Source organism: Prionailurus viverrinus, chromosome B4, assembly GCF_022837055.1.
Source record: "Prionailurus viverrinus isolate Anna chromosome B4, UM_Priviv_1.0, whole genome shotgun sequence".
In the NCBI taxonomy this organism is placed as follows: Eukaryota; Metazoa; Chordata; class Mammalia; order Carnivora; family Felidae; genus Prionailurus; species Prionailurus viverrinus.
The window spans coordinates 129,974,861-129,997,831 of record NC_062567.1 but is presented as its reverse complement, the minus strand read 5'-3'; the positions used below and the strand labels follow the sequence as shown (position 1 = coordinate 129,997,831).

Here is a 22,971-nt window from a genome sequence, read left to right as displayed (position 1 = left end):
AAAAACTTTTTAAAAAAGAGTTTGTTTTTAAGTAATCTCTACATCCAACATGGGGCTCAAACTCACAACCCCAAGATCAGGAGTCATACACTCTACTGACCGAGCCAGGCAGGCACCCATGCAGTTTTTAATATGTAATATTTCCATTCAGTTAAAAGTATTTTATAATTTCTATTAGGAGTTCTTCTTTGGTCTATCAGTTACTTAGAAACACACATCTGAATTTCTAAATAACTGATGGACCAAAGAAGAAATCGTAAATCTTTTCATTATTGATCTCTGGCTTATTTGCATTGTGGTCAGAGGATGTACTCTGTATGATTTCAAACTTTAGCAATTTCTTGAGATTTACTGTTTTTGTAAATATCCCACAAGTCTTGGAAAGTATTCTGCTGTTGTAGCCACAGTGTTCTATGAAAGTTCATTAGTCAAATGTTTTCATCATATTCTTATTGAATATATTTCTGTTTGTTCTACCAATTAGAGGGGTGTGTTTTTAGATCTCCCACCATAATTGTGGGTTTATTTTTCTGTGTAGCTTTCTTCATGTTTCTTATATGTTAAGATTATGGAATTTGCACACAGATATGAAATTGTTCTCTCTTTCTGGCAAATTGGATCATTTTCATTATGAAGCAACTCTCTTGATCTCTAGTGAGGGTTCCCCCCCCCCCAACCGGAATTAAAGGGAATAAATCAGCCTTCTTTTCGTTAGCCTTTGTGTGATGTCCTTTTCCATGCATTCACTTTGATCGTCTCTCTACCCTTGTTTTGGGAAGTGTCTCCTGCGGATGTCTTCTCCAAATTGCATGCAGTAGGATTTTTACCCAGTCTGATAGTCTTTGTATTTTATTTTTTTTAATTTATTTTAATATTTATTTATTTATTTTTGAGAGAGAGAGAGAGAGAGAGAGAGAGAGAGAGAGAGAGAGAGAACAAGCAGGGGAGGAGCAGAGAGAGAAGGAGACCCAGAATCTGAAACAGGCTCCAGGCTCCGAGCTGTCAGCACAGAGCCCGATGCGGAGGTCGAACTCACGAACCCAGAGATTATGACTTGAGCTGAAGCCAGACGCTCAACCGACTGAGCCACCCAGGTGCTCCGTCTTTGTATTTTAACAACATCTAGTCCGCTTGCATTTATGGAATTACAGCACATTTGAATTTATATCTGTCATTCATCCCACCTGTCTTGTATTTATTTTTCTCTCCATTCTCACTTGGTTTAGGATTGAGAGGGTTGATTTTCTCATTCTATTTTCCTCCTGTAAGAATGTGAATAAATATTATAAACTGCAGTTCCATTCTTTTAGTGTACCTTGGTAATGACAACTTACATTCTTAACAAGTCTGTGTTATTTCGTATCTCCATTGTCCTCCTGAATAAAAAAAAAAAAAAGGATTTTAGAACCCTTTAACTCCACTCATCCAAGTTATATGCTATTGTTCTTGTGTATTTTAATTCTATTTTTATCCGGAAGGCATTGTTATTGTTTCATATTATCAATGTTCTTCATTGTTCTTTATTCCCTATTGCATCAGACCTGTCTGTGATCATCTTCTTCCTGTCTCAAGTTCTTCCGTTGGAATTTCCTTTAGGGAGGGTCTGCTAGTGGCAAAGACTTAGTCTTAGCATTTGTAAATCTTATTCCACCTCCTCCTGGAAAGATATTTTCACTGGGCACATAATTCTTGGAATAAATTTTCACTGGGTATATAATTCTAAGATGATGGTTATTTTTTCCCGGGACATTAGATAAATCATTCCAGCGCCTTCTGGCTGGCTTCTGATTAAAAAAAAAAAAAAAAAATCAAGTGTAAATCTATCATTTCTTTCTTCTGTGCTCCAGACTGAGGCTTTTGGACTTTATTCTGAGCGGAATAAGGAGCTATGGGAGGTTTTTAAGCACTAAGGTGACCCAGTCACATCTGCATTTTAGAAAGCGCTCTCTGGCACTGTGTGGACGCGGGCTCGGAAAGGGCTGCAGCCCAGAGGAAAGGACGAGGGGTGTGGAGGGAAGAGGGCAGAGAGGCAGGACTTGGGATCGATGCAGGTAGGCGGTGGGAGCCGGAGGGGCGCGCTTCCGGGCAGGGATGAGTGGTGGCGCGGGAGCGAAAACGGAAGCGGGTTGGGGTGGGTGAAGCTGGGACCTGGAGATCCATTCATTCCACAAACAGTGGAGCGGCTACTGGATGCCCAGCGCCAAGCGCGTGGCAGCAAAACCGGTCCCGGTGTGCACGTTCCATCCGCCCCGGCCACACCTGCCGCGAATTATCGCCCAGCCGGGGCCCTCCGCACAGCCCCCGACGGACGGACAGACAGACTGACGAACAGGCAGGCGCCGGCTTAGGACTGGCCAAACCACGCCGCCGCGGAGCCCGGATCTAGAGGCCTCTGTCTTCAGAAGGAAATTTCGGCCGGCCCCGCCCTCCCGCCGCTCTGGGGTCCGCGCCCCGGCCCCGCCCGTCCCCCGTAGGAGGTGGGCCGCTTGGCCTCCGAGGTCGGCCCGCTTCTCATCTGCCCAACCGGGGCGTGTCGTTTCCGGCCTCTCAGGGTCGCCGGGAGCATTTAAAGAAACGCGTCTCGGTATTAAGATCTCGCTCCGCCCCAGTGCGAAGCAACACCGGCGCCAAATAAGTCCCGCGGGCCGGCTCCGCAGTACAGGAGCTCGCGGTCCGCGGCGGGTGGGGCGGGGCTCCATCGTAGGGCGGGGCCAGGGGCGGGGCCGGCGGGGCGAGGGAGGCCCGGGAGGGAGGGGCGTGACCTGCCGGGCGCGAGCCGAGCCCCCGCCCCGCCCCCTCCTCGCGCGCTCGCTCGCTCGCTCGCTCGCGCAGAGGAAAACGTTGCGCAGGTTCAAAAATGGAACGTCGGCGGCGTGAGGGAGCGCGAGGGGGTGTGCGCGCGTGCGCGTGCGCGTGCGCGCCCGGGCGAGGGTGACGGGGTCCCCGCCGGCCCGAGCATCGCGCGCCTCAGCCGCGGCCCCGCAGCTCCGCCCCCGGCCCGGCCCGGCCCGGCCCCGGGCCCGCTCGCCCGCCGCCCCGCATGGAGCTGTCAGCCATCGGCGAGCAGGTGTTCGCGGTGGAGAGCATCCGGAAGAAGCGCGTGCGGAAGGTGAGGCTGCCTGGGGGCGGCTCCCAGGACCCCTGTGGGGTCCCCTGTTGTCCCCAGCACCGTCCCCTGCACGCTGGCGGCGAGGGGGAAAAGTGGGGCGGGGGGCCCAGGCAGCTCCGCGCTGCTGGGCTCGTCTCCCCAGTCCGTGCCTCAGTTTCCCCCGCCGCCTTGTAGGACGGAGTAGAATAAAAGTTGTCGCCCCAGCATCCTGGGGGCAGCTGAGCCCGCCAGAGCTGGAGAGTAGGATCAGACTGTAGGGATCCTGAACGCCATCCTTCCTCAACCTCCCCTCATTCTAAATAAGGGGAGATTGAGGCCCAAGTTGAGGAAAAGGCTTGCCTGGTGTGTTAGCGTCGGAGCTGGGTCTCGAACTCAAAACTCTCGATTCGGTACCGAGACCTTTGAAGTTGGAGGCGGAGCTTCAGCCTCCCGCCTCCGAAGACTAACTCTGGACTTCGACCTTTTCGGATCCCTTCTACCCCCACCTCGGTCTTTTTCCCGGTCTTCCAGCGCACACCTCTCTGTCTTCCCCACCCCAACTCTCAGCCCCGCCCGGCCAGGCTCAGTGAAGCCGCCTACGGCGCCGGGGCATCCTCTAAGCTCCTCCCCCTTCCCTTCGCCTCCCAAACAGACGCCCTGCAATTTAAGGAGGCATCTATTCCACTGGGTTCGGGTACCCGCGCCTCAGGGCTTGGCTTTGGCGGTCCGTACGTCCTGTGCACCTGTTTGCAGAGTGGTCGCCTCGCGCTGGAGGTTGGGGATGGAAGCCCTTGGGGAAAGTTCATCCTCTGGCAGTCACCAGCATCCTGTCCCCTCGTCTCCTCTCTGCAGCCCCTTGGGAGGCTTCAGTGGCAGGGCTGGGAGGGGTCTTAGAGATCGCCTTCTCCCTCCCGTTTGACAGAGGCAGAGACTCAGACCCAGGCGGAGGAAATGACCTGGTCAAGGTCACACAGCAAGCTAGAGATGGGGGGTAGAGCGGGAGCTCAAGTTGGCTCATTGCTAGCTCATCTTCTTTGGAGAGAGAAAACTCAGTCCCGGCATCTTGGGCCAAGGGTGAAGTTTGAGGTGGGGATTTTCTTTCCCCCAGCTCTGATGGGGTTGAAGTCTTGGGGCTGCCCTTCCGCCTCCTTCTCCCTTCTTCCAAGGTTTCCTCGATTTTAATTTATTCCACAAAGCCCAGTGTTTTCCATGCACTGCAGCCTAAGCAGATACAGCGGTTACCTTCCTTCTTCGTGGAGGGTGAGGAACATCGTTCCTTCAGCCTTCATTCAAAACGTATTTTTCGAGGGCCTGTTATGTACCAGGCAGCATTCTCAGCCCCAGGGAAGACTGCATCCCTTCCTTCATGGAGCTGGCATTCTGGCAGAGGAGACACATAACGAACGAGGAAATACATGCAGATGTCCTCAAGTGGGGGCCCTGTGCTATGCAGAAAGAGAGGTGGAAGGTGGGAGAGCTGGCCTTAGCAAGGTCGGTCAGGGCAGGCCTCTTTGAGGAGGTGACACGTCTTGGTCTTAACGTTTCGGTGTGGATGGGTTTGGACTGGAAAGCCAGGCCCGGTCAGTGAGGAAGGGAGGGGTCAGGCTCTATTTTGTAACTACTAGAGATGTGACCACCACTTCTGAAGGTGGAGACTTTGTTAGTCTTCTCTGGGGTCCCACCAGGGTCTTTTGAGTTGAGAGTCCTAAAGTCTCTGGGGGTCACCTCTGGGCCGGAGGCATCCTCTCCCAGAGAGGGGGCTGGCTGGTGGGGCCAGCACCACGGGAAACACACCAGTGAGGAATTTTTCTAGGACCTGGAGAGTCTTCTGTTCTAAGAAGTTAAGACTTACGGTCTTAGCACTGGGACTCTGGACACTGGATCTTTGGCGACACCTGCCCCATTTGGTCTTAGTTTCCCCATGGGTGACACGAGCTCTGAGCTTCTGCCGCAGGAGCCCCAGACGTGTTTGGGGCCAGATGTGCGCCTGTGCTTTTGCAGGAAGGACAGTCTAGGGGTGATCATGCAGCAGCCAAAGTTTGGGTGTCTCTGGGTTGGTGGGGGATCTTGTGGGAGGGGGCGTGTCCCTGGGCTGTGTATGTGTTGGGGGAACATCAGTGCACAGTAGGGGTTGGGCCTTACTGTCCCGGGAGTGGTGTTTGGGGCAGCCGTGTATCTCACTGTTTCTGTTCTTCTTTCTTCCCAGGGTAAAGTCGAATATCTGGTGAAATGGAAAGGATGGCCTCCAAAGTAAGGCTCCTGTGTGTGTGTGTGTGTGTGTGTGTGTGTGTGTGTGTGTGTGTCTGTCCGTGTGTCTGTGTGTCTGCCTACCTGTTCACCCTTCTCTATGCCTCTTGCCTCTCTCCTGCCTAGCTTTTAGCTAGCTGCTTTAGTAATGGGCCATTGGACCTTGGTTAAATCCTCTTCTTCTCTGGGTCTCAGTGTCCCCTCTGCCAGCTGAGGGGCTAGAAGGACATGAGGGCCAAGGTGGGCCCCAGCTCCTCTTCTCTCCTGCTCTTCTCTGGGTTGAGCTTCATCTACTGATTGCAGCCTCCCCTCCCCTCCTTCTGGCCTTTCCTGGCACCTGGGAGGTGAAGGCCCAGCGTCTTGGCTTCAGAGACGGCTGCTCGCCAGGTGGAGGCAGAACAAATACAGGCCGAGTGCGGGTTTGTGGGGCTGGATTAGGCACGTCTAGCCAGTGCAGCATGAGTCCTCAGTGTCATAGAGCTAGGGGCAGAGCCTGAGCCCCCTGTGCCTTTGGACAGCATTCTCCAGTCTACCAAGCAGGTTTCCATACAGCCTTGTGAAGCAGGTATGGTGGTGATCTCTAAAGATGAGAAAGCTTGCTCAGAGAAGGTAAGCGCCTTGCCTTAGGTCCCACAGCAAGTGGAGGCAGAGGTGGGACTTGAACTGGGCCTCCCCGCTGGCGGATGTCTCCTCTGTGCCTCTTCCATCTTGGAGTTGGGGGACAGGGTGCTGGATCCAGGACTTCTCTCAGTGGCTCCACCTCTCCTGCTAAGGTCCAATCAGGAACCTTCCTAGTAGCCAATCACCTCCCAACAGGGCGGTGGGAGTGGGAGGGACTGAGCAAGTCGTGGGGCCTCTTCATTGGTCTGTGCGTGCCCTGCCTCCTTGCCCTCCTGGAAACCCCCTTGGCCCAGAGCCTCTGCTCTCTGTGCAGGGGGCTTTCTGCTGTGTTTATGTTGAGGGCTGAGCTGGTATTGGATTCTAGGAGCATCATGGGAGCCTGGTGGGGAAGCAGAGCCGAGGGGAATACAGCCTATGTCACCTGAGCTTCCCTTTCTACAAAACAGGCTCATTAGGCCAGGCCCTGCTCCCCTCTCCCAGGCTCCTTCACCTTGCGGGTGAAAGTCCTGGGCCCGTGTGTTCAGGGCACCCTGCAGGCGTCCTGAGGATTGGGGTCGGTGGCTGGCCCACCAGATAATGCGCTGGTTGGCTCCCGCTGCCCCTGCTGCCCCCTCCCCAACACCCCAGAACTGGAGGGGGATCCCCTGCTCCTCACGCTAGATGAGAGGTGGACTCATCGGGGTGAAGAAGCAGTTACGAGTTGAGGGGGAGCTAGAAAAGGGAAGAGTACTAGGGTCGGCCGCAGGAGCGCTGACTCCCTGGGTGCACGCTCCCCACTCAGCTTGTGCGCCAGAAGGCACTGCACTGGGGTGTGGTCACCAGCCTGTTGGCCTTCACAGCACCGTTGGCTATTTTTCCTCCTCTGTCGACTCCCATCTTTTGAAAGATTTCCTTCTCTAAACAGAGGTACCTCTCAATGAAAAGTTCCTTCTTCCACTTTTTTTATTTTATTTTATTATTATTATTATTATTTTATTTTTTTTCCCTTCTTCCACTTTTTAAATCCCAAACGGATATGTCTGCCTACCAGAGCTTCAGCCAGGAGAGAAGGGCCTGGCACTCCAAAGGCAGTCCCTCGTGCTTCTGCTGGCCTGAGCCCCTCATCCTGATGCCACTTGTTTCTTAACAGGCTGAGACCACCAGGGGGGCCCTAATGCCTGCCTTTGGTGACTCCCCAAAGGTTCTGGGAGTCCTGTTTGACCAGGTGACCTGGGGCACCCCTGACTCTCCTGCACATTGGTCCTGGGTTCCTGGCCTGGTTCACAGCCGTCCAGGTCCCCAACATGGTGGGGCCTGTGGTCCCTCATCTCCAGGTTGGAATAATGAGGCCTGTGTCACAGCATTGTTGTGAGGATTAGATGATGGAGATAAAGTACTGGTGCTTTCTCAGGTGACCAGGCACTTAGGAAATGTTTGTCGTTAACACAAAGTCAGACAGCTCAGCTTCTAGGTTTCCCTGCAGCCAGGAAAGGGATCTGGGAAATCCCATTCGCCACAAAAACTCAACATAGCCTTAGAAATGATTTGGGTCAGTCCTCAGATGGGGAAACTGAGGCCCAAAGGGGGGATCATTACAAGAGTATAACTTCCAACCCCATGCCACCTGCTGTATCACCCCACTTGACTTGGGGGAAGACAGGTTCAGTCAGGGGGAGAGCAGGAGAACCCAGGCCCTTTTATAATCCACTGGGGCTTAGTCTCCTCTTCTCAGGGGGCCTTGCTTGGAGAAGAGGCTGAGAAAGAGGCTGGGGAGTGGGTAGTTGGGCAGGCCTGGGAGCCTTGGCTGGGGGGAGAGTCTGATTCTCCTGCTCAGCAGCACCTTCCTCGCCGTGGCCAAGGAGGCTTATGTTAATAACAGAAACCATGATTTAAACAAACACTCTGTGCCAGGCCCCTTTTAGGCCATTACATGCTTTGCCCATTTTCTCTCCCCAGCTGCAGACAAATGACTGCCCTTCATCCCCAGCAGATGGGGCAGAGGAGCTATCTTGTTTGTTCTGGAAGGTACTGCAAATTGCCCAGGGAGGGGCCAGGGGAACAGGGTGATGGATGTTAAGTCACCAGGTACAGGCTCTCTGGCCCACAGAGACTGTCAGATACCCCACTTATTTCAGCCTGCCCAGGACTGCTGTTCCCCTTTTGGGAATGCCTTCCTCCCTTCCTTCCTTCTTTTACCACTTGTGAATACTACCCCATCTTTTAGGGAGGACTGCCTCCATGGAGCTTTGGTAATGATATTGTCAGTGGGAACAGCAATAATCAGGCTGCTGGTCAGTAAGCACCTTGTCTGAGTCAGGTATTGGCCCATTTTTAATTGCCTCATGGCAACCTATTTTACAGATGGGGAAACAAATCCACAGCAGAGGAGGCCATGCCCAGGGTCATATACAGCTGGGATCATTTGAACTATGGTTTGCCTGACCCCAGAATTTGGGGACCTAGCCTCTGTGATACACAGTCAGCTCTGCCACAGGTGACTGAGGATCTTTTGTCCTTTGGTCTTTTGACTATTCAGTAAGAAGTGCCTAGGCTTTGGAGTGCCTAGGCAGACCAGGCTGCCTTTGAACCCTCGTTCTGTAGATTTACAAGCTGTGTGACCCAGGGCAAAGCCCTCAACCTCTGCACCTCCATTTCTCCACCTGTAAAATGGAGCCCTAGCCTCACAGGACCCTGGCAAGGCTGCCTGAGACCAGAAAAGTTTCACAGCAATGCCAGGGGCAGAGGAAGGGCGTCATCTCCTTCCAGCGCAGGGTTTGGGCAGCAGCAGCAGAGTCCAGGATTGGGGCCTGGGAGGTTTTTGCACTTGCTTGGAACTGATTTCTTAACGAGTATTTGCTTTTATTATGTGTCACGCTGAACTAAGTGCTTCACGTGGCTTCGCACAACTAATTCTCACATTAGTCCCACTTCACGGATGAGTAACTGGAGGCCCCAGCGGCGGACTTACTGGCGCACCCGAGTCCGCCTCGCTGCTTCGTATTTTGGAGGGCTTTAAATGGGAGGGTGGGGGTACTAGGGCGGGCCTGGCTCTGGGGGGCCCCGCCCCCTGCACGGCGGGAGCCTGCGCAGCGGAGCCCAGGCGGGGCGGCCGGCGAGCCTGTTTACCCGGACTCGGGGGGAGGGGGGGGGGGAGGGGGCGGGGCGGTCGGTCACGTGGCCGTGTTTACCTCGGAGCCGGCGCGCGCCGTCCCCGCCCCCGCCCCTCATTGGCTGGCCTGGTAATCCGGGGCGCGCCCCTCGTGCGTGCGCGTTCACGGCGGCCCCGCTGCAGGGGGCGGGGCGGAGCCAAGTGGGGCTCTCCACCCCGCCCCGCGGAGCGCTCCGTTCCCGCCCAGCCCGCGCCCGCCCCCCTGCACGCCCCGCCCCATCCCGCCCTGCGACCCGCAGACTCAGCTCCGTGGGATCTAGGCTGTGGGCCCCGCCGGCTGGGTGCTCATCTGCCCGTGCCCAGTTCTTCGCAAAGCGGGTTTGCCCTCGACGTGGTCTCTCTCTCCACATTGCGGAGCGGGGCTAATGGCCTCCACTTCATGGGACAGGGATGTCGGGGGAAGTGAGACGTAGCGCAGTCCCCCTCCTTTTTCTCTCGCGCAGCACGGAGCAGGACCTGGCCTGCTGCCTGGTCTGACCCTCTCCCATTGTTTCAGACCCCCAGCAGCCCCAGCCCGGTAACAATGTCCCCTGAATCCACTGACCCTTTCTGTGCACGTACTGTGTACGAGGCCCCCGTCAGACACAGGGCATGGTCAGTCGGGCACTGCCCCTCTCCCGAAGACATTACAGTCCGGCGGGGAGCCAGATGCAGTGACATGTGAGAGACCCAAAGGTAGAGGGTGGCCAAGATTCAACAGTTCCAACCTCAGACTGGTCACGTGCTGTCTCAGTGACCTTGGCAAGATGCTTACCCTCTGTGCCTCCGTTTCTTCGTCTTTAAGTGGGGTAACCTACCTCATAGGGGTTTTGTGAGGAATTGAGGAGTCCCTGGCAGTCGTGCTGTTACCATGATGGTGGTGATTCTTAAGATGAGGAAACTGAGGTCCAGAGGAGGTTGGGGACTTGCCAGGAACCACACAGCACCTCCATCAACAAAGAAATGGGCAGGGCAGTGGAGAAGTGGGCAGGACAGAGAGGACTAGAACACTGTAGGGATATTTTAACAGAGCAGAGAGGGTGAGGCGGAGGACAGAGGACACAGGAGGAACACAAAATTCCTCTTTTCTTGTTTCTAGTTACAGTTGGGGAAAGTCAGCCTTTGTTTTGGGAGAGGAAGGTTTGGAGTCTTTGCCAGTCTCTGGTTGCTTACACTTTGGGCATTACTCCAACTACTAAAAAAAAAAAAAAAAAAAAAAAGTTTCACTTTTAGCATTTCTTCAGGGTGAGCAAAACTCTGCAGTGGTTTCTGTCACCTTTCCCAGAGCACCGAGGGACTGGGGCTGGGCTGGGCACCCTGGGGAGGGCTTACAGCCTGCCAACCAAGATACCAGCTGGGTTCATCAATAATTTTGGAAGTACCAAGTGCCCAGGCTGTGGCGAGCAGCAGAGAGGAGGCTGGGAGTGGGACAGCTTGGAGAGGATGTCAGGGGAAGCTACAAGGGCCTGGCTCCTAAAGGATGAGGAGGTGGTCACCGAGGGACTGGCCGTCAGGAGGAGAGCACAGCACGTACAAGGAAGGTGTCATTGTGCCTGATCAGGCTGGGCCTGTGGCACTTGGGTAAGGGCTAGAAGGTCCTCAGGGCACAGACCTTTGTCGCTGAGTCCACAGAGTCTGACACGGGGCCCAACGCACAGTAGGTGCGCAGAGGCGTCCGTGGAAGGAAGGAGGAAGGGATTCTGTCCTTGGGTAGCTTGTTGTTCGAATCCGGATTGGACTGCTGGTGGGTATCAGTGTCCCAGGACAGTTGAAGGTGAAGGTTTTAGCTCGGCTGATTAGGAGGCAGGCCGAGGAGGGGCTGCCCCCAGCCTCTTTCTGCCTCCTAACACCTCCGTGACACTTCTCACCTCCCTTCTTACCCAGCGCAGCTGGGGGCCACCTGGGTCAGAATCCTAGTCCGTGGCTCTGGGGTTGTTTGTATGCATACGTGCGCACACATGAACACACACCTGTATTTATATGTTTGTATGTGTATTGTATGTTTGAGTATGTGTATGCATACACACATTTAGATTTGTGTTTTAAAACTTTTAGTTTTTTATGCACTGGCATGTGTTTATGGTGAACTATACTAGTTTTTCCATTCATGAAGTGATATAAAGTTGTTTTTTTTTAATCTATGTTTTTAAGTAATCTCTACACCCAACATGGGACTCAAACTCACGACCCCGAGACCAAGAGTTGCATGTTCCTCTGACCGAGCCAGCCAGGCACCCCTCAAGTTTGATTTTAAAGTAAAATTATTAAACTAAAAAAAATGATCTGCTTTAGGGCCACCTGGGCGGCTCAGTCAGTTAATCGTCCGACTCTTGATTTTGGCTCAGGTCGTGATCTCGTGGTTCGTGAGTTCGAGCCCCGCTTGGGGCTCTGAGCTGACAGCGCAGAGCTTGCTTGGGATTCTTTTTCCTTCTCTCTTTCTCTGCTCCTCCCCGTCTCACACTCTGTCTCAAAAAGAATAAATAAATACACTTAAAAAAAAAAGTGATCTATTTGAAAGGCAGATATTAAGTAAATGATAGTGCATGTGGAACAAAGGTGGCTTGAGCTGTGGAACTGCTGAGCTCTGACTTCCAGATCTGTCCCAACAGGGGATGGTCTCTGGTGCGGGGGTGGTGGAAATACCAAGGGGCCTGCCGTGGCATCTCTGTGCCAGTCACTAGACATCTACCAAATTCCTGCTGCGTGCCGGGCCCGACAAGGGAACTTCAGACCTGGCCGTGAAGGTGCAGATGTGTACCGAGGAGGGAGGGAGTAGCTCCGCCCAGGCAGAGAGGGCCATGCTGGGGCCAGGGCTTGAGGACGGCTAGGGACAGCAAAAGGAATAGGCACGGAGCCCTTAGCACGGGAGTTCTTTATGGTTGGGGAAGTGGAGGCACAGAAATGTTGAGGAAATCCTTCAAGGTTGTGTGGCGAGCAAGGGCAGGGCTGGGATTTGAACCCAGCTGGTCTGGCTCTAGAGCCTCCGCTCTTGACCACATGCTCATGCCTCTCATCGGAAGGGAATCCTGGGAGAAGGACCCTGCGCTTCTGAGGTGAACACGAGGTCTAACTGGGAGTTAGACACACTTATTTAGAGGCTGATGTGATCGGTGCTCAGAATGAGGGCAGTCCTAGTGTCGTGGGAGCCTCCTGACCCAGCCTGGGCAGCCAGGAACAGCTCCCGGGAGTTGGTGACAAATTATGCTGGACCTGGGAAGGGGCAAAAGCCTGCCCCGCCCCTGCCCCCAGTGGGCCCAGGTGGAACTGCCGTAGCTCCTGTGAATGCCAGTGGGGAGCAGGGCCGCGTCTGACCTCTCATCTCTCTCCCCAGGTACAGCACATGGGAGCCAGAAGAGCACATCCTGGACCCCCGCCTGGTCATGGCCTATGAGGAGAAGTAAGGGGGCCTCAGCCTGCCGCTGGCTTGGCTCCGGATGAGGGTCATGGGCATGGGGGTCGGGGACTTGGTGGGGACAGCCTGGTCTAGTCTGCAGCTGGGGTTCCTCGGTCCCATTCCTGTCGCTGAGTGACGCTGGCCACTTCTCTAACCTCCCCAGGCCTCGGTCTCTCTGCTGTAAAATGGGCCATCTGTAATAATACCGGCCCCGGTTTCCCTAAAGTTGGGGTTTCAGTTGCTGCGAAGAGTGTAAAAATGCTTTTCACAGATGCCCTGTGTGAGGGGCACAGTATCAGTAATGCCCAGTCATGGCCTTGGGGACAGATCAGAGAGCGATTCTCCCACCAAGCGAAGGGAGGTCCGGTGAAGCTGGAGAAGGGCCAGGGACCATGGCTTTGGAGCAAGGACATCTGAGTTCTGGTCCATCCCACTTGGCCGCCTCCCAGCTCAGTGGCCCCGGGCAAAGCTCCCTTACCTCAGTCTCCCTTACCTGCCAGTGCTCTGCTCCGATTCCGAAGGTTGGTTAGCGATCGGCAGCTCCACCGGTGGGCAGTGAGGGCGCATCTCAGCGGGGAGCCTTTGACAAAATGTCGTTTCTCCTGATGTGGGGGCCTTTTGAGTCTCGCCATCCCCGTCTGCTGCATGAGCTCCAGCTTGACCAACCTCCCTGCCAGGAGGCAGCCCAAACCCTCCTGCCTCTTCCCTGGAGACCCTGCAGGGCGGGATCTTTTCATAAAATTGTTTTCATTTGGCCCTTCGCGGTAGCCTCCTGAGACAGGGATGAGGGTCTCATCGGATGGATGAGGAAACTGAGGCTCTGAGGAGCTGAGGAGCTTGTCCGGGTGTCTCGCAGCTGGGAAGCAGCCCGCCTAGGACTTAACCCAGGGCTTCTGACTCCAAGTCAGATGCCCTTCCTCTGGCCCCCCTTGCCCTCTTCCCATGGCTTCTCCCCCAGGAAGTTTCCTGTTGCCGATTCCAAGGACCTTCCATGGTTCTTTCCTTTAAAAATCAGGGTGTCCCTGTCCCTCAGCTTCTTTCTTGCCCCTGGGTGCTTGGGAAAATCCTGTGGAATGTCCCGGACTGTAGCGAGGAGAGTGCCGGGCAGGTGCCCAAGTCCTGGGTTAGCATCCGAGCTCTGCTACTCGCCAGCTGTGTGGCGATGGGCAAGGCCTTTTCCTCTTGGAGCCTCATCTTCCCCATCTGTGAAGTGGGGATAAGAGTGCCGATCTCATGGGGCTCTCACGGGGACCAAGGTTTCTGAAAGCACTTTGTAGGCCAGTAAGTGTGGGCACACGTGTGTGAATTATCTTCCCGATGGTAACTAAGGGTCGTTCGTTCATTTGTGCAACAGGTATTGAGGTTCCGCTGTGTGCCAGATACTATTCCAGGTGTCTGGGGACACAGCAAGGAACGAAACCAACAGACAACCCCGTTTTCATGGGGCTCCAGTGCAGAGACCGGCAATAAAAAACCATCCAAAAAAACCCAAACCCGTATACAGTATCAGATGGTCATAACTGCTGCAAAGACAGGGTTGGGGGCAGAGAGAGGGGATAGGTAGGGGTGCAGGGGTCAGTGGGGGGTTAGGTGGGGGGTGTGACCAGAGACCCGGATTAAGCGAGGTATTGAGCCCAGTGAGTATTTTAGAGGACGTCCCAGGTAAAGAGAACAACCAGTACAAAGACCCCGGGGTGAGAGCCGGTGTTTAAGGAACAGCACGGAGGCCAGCGTGGCCGTGAGTGTGGCTGGCTGGGGTGATGTGAGCCGGGTAAGGTGTGGGAGATGAGGCAGGAATGGGGCAGCTGAGGGAATGGGGGGCGCAGCTCAGGGAGGGCCGTGTAGGTCCTGGTGCAAGATCCGGATGTTATTTTGAGTGAGTCAGGAAAGTCAATAGTTAAGGAACAAACGAAGAGCTTGTGCAGACCCACTGTGTGACTTTCAGCCGACTTCTCTCTCAGTCTTGGTGAAAAGGAGGTGAAAGGGATGATGTCCATTGAACACCTGCTCTGCAGGGTTTTAAAGAGACTCAGAGGGAGCCTGGCAAGGGGGCTCTTTTGGGGAGTCCCGCCCGCAGGGAGAGGCCGAGAGGGTACGAGTCCTAAGTCGCCACAGCCCTACAGCACTGGCCATTGATGGGTAGGAGCCAAGGCTGGCAGAAACCAGGCCCTGGTGGTAAGGACTGGATAGAATGGACCTCTCCCCCTTCACACACGCACGTGCACACACTCACACACACGCACGCATGCACGCTGCTGATTGGAAACCCGGATCGTGTGGCCTGGGCTCCAGGCCTGCCCTGGGGGCCCTGATTGGACCCTGGGCCTGACCCTCACTAGGCCTGGAGCCCGGAGCTCAGCGGCAGAAGTTGTCAGAATTTTGGCATGGGGCAAGTCATTTAGCGTCTTTGTGCCTCAGTTTCCACAACTATAAAATGAGGATAGTAATAGTGGCTCCCTCACAGGGGGGCCTTAGGTAGAGCAGTGCCTTGTGCAGAGCGTCCGGTACGTGATGATCATACGCCACTTACCTAACGTCACAAACACGCTCCCATCATTATTCTTTTCCCCTAAGGCCCTTCCCTTTCCCCCTGTCTACTTCCTCCTCCTCTTCCTCTCTTCTTTTTTTCCCTTCCTCCTCCACCTCACTTTATCATTTTAGCTTTTTCTCTCCCCTATTTCGATAAATCCCAGGGACCCCTCTTGCTTCTCCCAGGAGCCCTGGTGGCCGGCTGAGAAGCGACCGCTCGCTCCAGACGAGGACACTGAGGTCCAGAGGGGAAGCGACCGGCCAAGGTCTCCCGTGGATCAGGGGAGAGCTGGGCCTGGAACAGGGTGTCCTGGTGCCCAGCACCAGCTTCCGAGAGAAGATTCTCACCCTTAAAGGCTGGCAGGTCCCTCCTGGCAGCCGAGCGGCTGCTATCACAGCGCCTTGGCTGCTGCTTTCAGACGCCGGCTCCGGGGCCCCGGGGCAGACCTGCTGCGGCCAAGCGCACAGGCAGGGAGGGAGGGCCCCACACGAGGTGCGTCTCCCCAGCACCTCTGGAGACAGCAGACAGCTGCCGCCCCGAGGAGGGCTGGCGGTGGAACAGCTGCCTGGGACTCGCCGGTTTTGCTGAGCTCAGATGGAGAGACCGCCCCGGGTCACACAGCCCGCAGCGGGAAGGGGGCACGCTCCCGGCCCCCGCATTCTCTCTCCTGCCCACATGGCCTCTGCAGTGGGGGCTAGCTATAGAAAGTGGGATGGAATGAAATGAAAAGGTGGAATGAAAATGGCTTTGAAGCTGTTGCTGGAGTCTCTGTTGCGATGTCTCGCATGTGTCCCGTGTGACTTTGTACACATCCTTGGGTTGTGTGTGTGTTTGTGCAGGTGGGTTGTGGGGAGGGCACCCAGCAGAGAACCTGGCATCCACCAGGGACTCCGAACAGGCGAGCTTTCCTCCCTTTCCCCAACCAGATGATACAGTGAGGGCCTGTCCTCTCCGCCAGGTTCATGCAGATCCCAAACGGGGGGACATCTGGGCAGGGCTTCGCTTACAGAAGGACCGTGCCCGTGCTCATCAGCCCCCCTGGGACGTCTGAGGCAAATTTGATTGGCAGGTTTCTATACAACTCTCCTGAGGGTGGAAACTGTTTTGTTTTGGAGGGTGTTCCTAGTGGCGTGCAGAGCGGGGCTCTGGCTTGACCTTGGAGCCCGGTAAAGACACGCCTGCTTTTGGAGATGTCGCCCGCGTCCCTCCTCAGCATTAGGACCGGTGGCTGTGCCCTCCCCTTTTGTCAGAGGGGAAGACCGGGGCCCTGGGATATGAACGTGGGACCCCACTGTTACGGTCTAACGAGGGCAATGGGGAGGAGTCCCTACTCCGGGGTCTGGGGGTGGCCTGTGGTGGGTGCCCCCTTTCCCCATAGACAGCGGAGGGCTGGGCAGAGTGGATGCTTTCCTTTCCCTTAAATGTCACCAGTGTTTGCTTTCCTTCTGCCATCTGCTTTGCACCCCAGGGAGGAGAGAGACCGAGCGTCGGGGTATAGGAAGAGAGGTCCGAAACCCAAGCGGCTTCTGCTGCAGGTAACGCCACCAGCCTTGGTGCCCACCCACAGGCCCCCCCCTTGCTCCTCCTACCAGCCTCCCCCACCCCATGCATTTGCACCAGCCAGTGGAGCCGAACCACTTAACCTCTTTGCTCTGCCCAGGGCACGGGGGGGGGGGGGGGGTGGGGGGGTGGGGGGGGTGGGGACTTAGTGGGTCCGTCTCCACAGGGGGAGGTGGGGAAGGAAAACAGCCTGGGCGGGAGGTGCTGTGGGTACGGGGGAAGATGGGTCTATGGCTGGTGGGAGCCTAGACTTTTGAAAACTTAGAATCTTGTAAATTAGCCTTCATCACTCTCAAAGTCACCAGAACACAAGATTGTGACATTGGAGAACCTCAGACACATACACGTTAGAACTGAGGAAACGTGGGAGCCTGGGATTTTAGAATCCAAGAAAAGGACACTCAGAATTCGGAGACCGTAGTCTTGAAATGTCCTAGAAATTTGTCGTTTTTGAGTGAGAAGAAACCTATGGGGCCCCCTTTTCCAATCCTCTGCCACAGGCAGGGGGGTTGTGTCCAGACTCTGGGACACCCCAAGTTACCCAGGTCTTGGGGCCACTTTGCGGACATCACTGGTCTGCTTAGAACGCGGGTGAAGTTTGAAGTGATGTGGCTGTGTGATTTGAGGCAGGTCTCTCTGCCTCTCTGAGCTCGAGCGTTCTCTGTAAAATTGGGGTGATCAGCGTACCTGCTCTCCTTAAGTGAATAAGGTTCACCCGGGTATTTGAAGCCAAAAATAAGGCTTCTTGGTCCCCACGCAGGGTGAGGAGACATGTCCAGTCTCCTGCCCACCCTTGATTAGAGATCACCTGGGACTTTTGCCAGATAAGGTGGGATTCCCTTCATGCGATGGGTATTTTCACAGGGTTTGGTGTGAATTGGGTCCCAGGAAGGAAAGTAGCAAACTAGCCCCGAACTTAGCAACTTAGAGCAATAAACACTTAGTACCTCACCCAGTCCCGGTGGGTCAGGAAGTCAGGGGTCCTGTGGCTGGTTTCTTAGTGATTTCTAGTTCAGGTTACGGTCACGATGTCAGCCAGGGCGCACTCATCTGGAGGTTTGACCGGGGCTGGACCGTCGGCCAGCTGCTCGCGTGCCAGCAGGTCAGCACGGGATGTTGACAAGAGGCCTGGTACTTTCCAAGGGCTCCCGGGTGGCCTTGCAGCGTGGCCACTAGCTTCCCCCAGAGTGGATGATGTGAGAGAGAGAGAGCACGAGGAAGGTGGGAGCACAGGGTCTTTACTGACTTAGCCTTGGAGGTCCCAACCCACAGTGCCCAGGGTTCCAGGGGACTGCCCATGGCTGTGAATTCCCCGAGGCGGGCATCGTTGGGGCGGTCTCAGAGGCTGGCCACTCTTTTCTTCGTCGTCTCACTGACGAAGAAACCGAGGCTCGGGGAGGCCGGTAGTTTACCCAGAGCTGGATTCAAACCCAGGTCTGGCCCTGGGTGCTCCTGGACGGCTGTGGGCAGCCGCAGGTTCTCGCTCTGTGGGCAGCAGGAGGGAGGAGCTTACTGGGCTCGTGATGGTCTGTGAGCCGGGCCGAAGGAGCAGGTTTTGGTAAAGCTGCCATCGGATAAGCCCTCCCAGCATGGCAGTGTTGTCCCGATCTCCGCCTGGTCGGCCCTCCTCCTGTCCCATAACCACCCATGCCCCATGCCGTGTGACGGGCATTAGTGGGCAGCACTGGCGAATGGAGCCTGCGCATGTGGGCTTTGCTCCCAACTGGGAGATGTTTGACCGGCAGGCCCCATCTGAGGGCCTCGCTCTCCGTGGAGACTCTTGGCCCCTGGTGACAGGTGGCAGCAGAAGGTACCTTCCCAGCGTGATCCACGCCTTCCCGACGCCTTAGCACCAGGGATCTCTCGTGGATTTGTCTAAATTTCTGCCAAAGTCAATTAGTCAAATCCCCGGAGTACAAAAATCCAGCCCTTGCGTGGCGGGAGAACGTGCCCTCCGGCCCCATTTTCACGAGAGTGCGACGGGGCATCGGCAGGGGGCTGGGCCCGCGCCGCTCAGGGGGAGGAGCACCTGGAGCGCCTGTAGGCTGCTGGCAGAGCACTGTCCCTGTGGCCGCGTGACCGTGCGCCCAGTGCCGCGTGCGCCCCTGGTTACTTGCCCCGGGAGCCTTAGGGCCTCCATCTCACACCATCTCCTCGACAGCCTGGCTGTTTCGGCTTTGGGGGTCCTTTAGTAAGCAGAAGTGCCTTTCCTGTGATGAAGAAGAACTTCGTTTGTCTGCTTCACGAACCGAGATTTGGTTTTTCTTGGTCGATGTTCAGTCTGTACCTCTTGTACGCTCCTCTGCTGTGCACCAGAGTAATCTTCCCTGCAGCCCCCCATCCCGGCGCCACCTACAACCCCCTGGGGAGATGAGGCTGCCCCGTGGGGCCAGGATGAGTGGCTGTACCCGGCCAGGGCTGGGGCTGGGCTGCTCGGGGCTGGCTTTCTGGGCCGGGGTGGGGGTCGGGGTGATGGCCGGCTCCGGGCCACGGAACGCAGGGAAGGGCACTCCAGGCGGTGGGGGGTGGGGGGGGGGGGACGGCATGAGCAAAGGCGCGGCAGTGGCGGGGAGGGCAGGGCTGACCCGCCGTGCCCTGGCTTGCCCCCGCAGCGGCTGTACAGCATGGACCTGCGGAGCTCCCACAAGGCCAAGGGCAAGGAGAAGCTGTGCTTCTCCCTGACGCGCCCACTCGGCAGCGGGAGCCCTGAGGGGGTGGTCAAGGCAGGGGCGCCCGAGCTGGTGGACAAGGGCCCCTTGGTGCCCACCCTGCCCTTCCCGCTCCGCAAGCCGCGCAAGGCCCACAAGTACCTGCGGCTCTCACGCAAGAAGTTCCCGCCCCGCGGGCCCGACCTGGAGAGTCACAGCCATCCACGGGAGCTCTTCCTGCAGGAGCCAGCAGCCCCGGACGTCCTGCAGGCGGCCAGCGAGTGGGAGCCTGCTGAGCAGCCCCCCGAGGAGGAGGGTAAGGTGGCCAGGCCCCGAGGCCCAGTCCCAGAGCCCCTCAGAGCTGGAAAGTCCCCGCGAGTCATCAGGTTCAGCTGCCGTAAGGCCCAGAGAGGGCCCGGCTCAGCCTGGTCCCCCTCCTCCCGTGGTCCCACTGTGGGTGAACTGGTCCAGGCAGGGAAGATAAATGTAGCGGCGTCCTCCCGTGTGTCCAGCCTTGAGCTAGGCCCCGACCTGGCCGCGGACGTGGAGGGGGATCCGGTGCTGGGCTGGCGGGGGTCTGCATGCCGCCTCCCGCTCCCACCTTTCCTACGCTGTCGTCAACGCTGTCCCCCATCTCTCTGCCTTTCTCTCCCGTGGCTGCCGCAGATGCAGACCTGGCCGAGGGGCCCCCTCCTTGGACTCCCGTGCTCCCCCCGAGCGAAGTGACAGTGACCGATATCACCGCCAATTCCGTCACCGTCACCTTCCGCGAGGCCCAGGCGGCTGAAGGTTTCTTCCGGGACCGCGGCGGGAAGTTCTGAGTCACCGTTTTTACTCTTCGTAAACTGTTTGCTTTTGGGCTTGGGGTGGGGACTTCCAGAGATGGGGAGGGGTTGGGGGCGGGGTAATTATTTTATTTAAAAATATATGGAACAGGAGAAGGGGGGGAAGATCCTGACACTTTCCCGCCACCTCGCCCCTTTCTCTGCGTGTGATGTTTACAGAAAGGCTCGGTGGTCTGTCTGGGGGGCTGGGGAGGCCCGGCATCGCTCTGTCGGTCAGGGTGCCGTCTCTGGGCCCCCCACCCCCGGATGCCTCCACCACCAGTGTTCTCTAGAGACGCAGCAGCTGGTCCCAGGAACCAAAGGAGAACGGGAAGGCCCAAACCCTCTCCCTTGAGCCACCCCCTCCCGCCTTTTTGGTTGGTTTCCCTTTTCCGTTTTGGGGGCGGCGGGTGGGGGTGGGTCGCTGCGTGTCACTTTCCACCCCAGCTTTGTGGTGGGATACGGAGGCTGGCTTTGGCCAAAAAGGACTGGGTCAAAATGAGGGGGCAGGAGGAAGGCTTTGAGGTTGCTGGGGTGCGTTCCAGACCCTTCAGAGAGGTCTTCCCCTGGGGGTGGCTGCCCGCCGAGCCCCTTCTCCGGGGAGCTCCCCCACCCGCATCGCCTGACCCGTGAGGTGGGCGCACCGGGCCCGTGCCCTCGCGACCACGCGCGCTGCCTGCAGGCGTGGGCCGTGGGCCTTGCAAATCTCCTGTTCAGAAACCCTGACCTGGGGAATGCGGGGCGATTCGCAGCACCTGAGAACTTGGCGGCGGCACCCCACCCTTAACCACCCTTGTACAGCACATCGTGTGACGGGCTCTGTCCCAACTCCGTTCGCTCACAGCTGTCAGCAGAGGGCAGGATGGCCTCCGATGCTCCCAGCACGCAGTGGGGTTTTGTGGCTTCACCTGGCCGGCCACAGGTGTGCACGTGTCTGTGCAGGTGCGCCGTGGGTCAGCACTGGCTCTGAGGCACTTGGGCCCTGTCCTTCTTCCCCGAGGGGCTCTTGTTTTCTCTGACTCAGGTGACTTTTCAACCCTACCCACTCCTCTCTTTTTCTGCCCTCCCAGAGAGGGAGGGAGCGTCCCGTCACCTTCTCAGGGCAGCCTTCAACTCCCGAAACTCTCCCTCCTCCCATTCCGTGTCCCCTTCCCATTCGTCCGAAAGGCCACAGCCGGGAGTGACCTAGTTTTCCTTTTGGGGGGACCTCTGCCGTGTCTCTCTGCCGTCTGGCTGCGGTGGACGGTGGGCCAGGCTGTGTGTAAGCCCCGGGCCCACCCGGCAAGGGGCTGTGGCTGCCAGGAGGAGGGGCCCTCGGTTCCTGGTTTGTGCAAATGTGCCCCGAGGGCGAGTGGCTTCCCAGGTGATGAGGAGCGTCCTCTCCCTCTCTCCCCTGCCCCAGCCCTGTAAGGGAGAAAAAGCCAGATGGCAGGGGCGGGGGGTGGGGGGGGGGTGGGGGGCGCCAGGGGAGCAAAAGTAAAAGGCTGGCTCCCTCTCCCTTTCCCCCATCATCTGAGTGGGGGCGCTTGGGGGGGGCCTGCCCGCCCTCTCCCAGGGTTCTCTCCCCACTCTGCTTTGTCCTGAGGAAGTCAGCAGAACCTGCTGAGGCAAGGATAGGGCGGTTCTTCCCCCAGACCCCTTCTCCCCAAGTTCCCAAACCAAAGACAGCCTGTACCCCATTTTTGTTTGGGGTGCCCTGCTGGCAAGATTCCTAAATCCCTGAGTCTCTCTCTCCCCTCCCTCCTTAATCCTTCGTCGTCCAGGGTCAATTCAGTGCTTCCATTGGGGGGCGGTCCCCTCTGGTGGTTCCTCCCAGCCTGGGAAGTTGACTCTAGAGGAGTATGTGGGGGTGGACCAGGGAAGGAGGGGCAGCTGGACACCTCCACCCTGCCCAGCTGGGAGACCCTGGCTCGGGGAAGGGCAGTTTGGAATTGGGGGGGGGTGTCTCCCAGGACAGGGGCTCCCAACAGATGTGAGGGTGGTGGGGAGGGTGGCGGGGGGTGGGGGTCTGTCTGATTGAATGCCGTCGCCCTTGGCTTTGGGACCCGGCTGGCGGCTTGCAATAGAAGGAACCCCCCCCTCCCCCAGGGGACATGGGACCTCTTCCTGCCTCATGGACACTTTGAAAGAGCTGTTTGTGCAATTAGCAGGCCTGGAGATTTGGGGGGCTCTTTGTGGACGGCTGATGTTGTGTCTGCTGCAGCAAAATGCTTCTTGCCCCTTCCTCAGCATCCCGCGTCTCAGAGAGGGCAGAACCCTGGGAGCCGGGGCTCCCCGCGGCTCCCTGGGATGGAGACCTCTATGAGGGGCTGGGTGCGGCCTGGCAGGCCTCTTCCCAGCCCTGAGCGTCCCAGTGGGGCCTGGGACACTGAGCTCCCACCCCACCCCTCCCCAGAAGGCCAGTACTTGCAGGGGTGGGGGTTCTTAGAAAGAGATGGACCCCCTGTCTTCCCCCCCTCCAGCCCCCACCCATTTTGAATGTAGAGAGCCCGGTCGGTACTTTCCTCTTGCTGTGGGATGGGGCGAGGAGAGGATTCCTCCACCCCCCCCACACGGCCACTTGTGATGCCCAGCCGAGCCCTGTCATCCCTCCGGGGTGATGATCCCCTTGCTGACTCCCCTCCTGCGGGGGCCGCCATGCCCGTGTAAGGTGGCTTAGCTTTGCTTTGTAAGTGGCCAGCCCGGCCTCCGCGTCTCAGCACAGGAACGCTGCCTTTGCGCGGAATGAGCGTCGAGCTTTGTTCAGACGACGTGAATGTATTTGGGAGGGTTGGGGGTGTGAGTTGATTCCAAGCACATGCCTTTTCCGAGTGAGTGTGTGCTGGGAGGGCTAGAGCGGACGCAGAGCGCGGTTTATTTTTGTACTGATATTGGTAAGAGACTGTATAGCATCTATTTATTTAGATGATTTATCTGGTAAATGAGGCAAAAA

The 22,971-nt window shown here is 57.0% G+C and overlaps 1 protein-coding gene across 3 annotated transcripts; it reads left to right on the top strand.

Moving 5' to 3' along the window:
- The first annotated feature begins 2,826 nt into the window (after positions 1 to 2,826).
- CBX7 (chromobox 7) lies at positions 2,827 to 20,102 on the top strand. 3 transcript variants are annotated; one of them, XM_047868206.1, is made up of 6 exons: positions 2,827 to 3,109; positions 5,295 to 5,338; positions 12,415 to 12,480; positions 16,476 to 16,542; positions 19,459 to 19,531; positions 19,882 to 20,102. In XM_047868206.1, the coding sequence occupies exons 1-6, from the start codon at positions 3,041 to 3,043 to the stop codon at positions 20,034 to 20,036; spliced, it is 474 nt and encodes a 157-aa protein (XP_047724162.1). In that variant the 5' UTR covers positions 2,827 to 3,040; the 3' UTR covers positions 20,037 to 20,102. The 3 variants fall into 3 exon arrangements, with proteins under 3 accessions (XP_047724162.1, XP_047724160.1, XP_047724161.1); XM_047868204.1 differs by having other exon boundaries at positions 19,180 to 19,531; XM_047868205.1 differs by lacking the exon at positions 2,827 to 3,109 and having other exon boundaries at positions 15,193 to 16,542; positions 19,180 to 19,531.
- Positions 20,103 to 22,971: the final 2,869 nt, after the last annotated feature.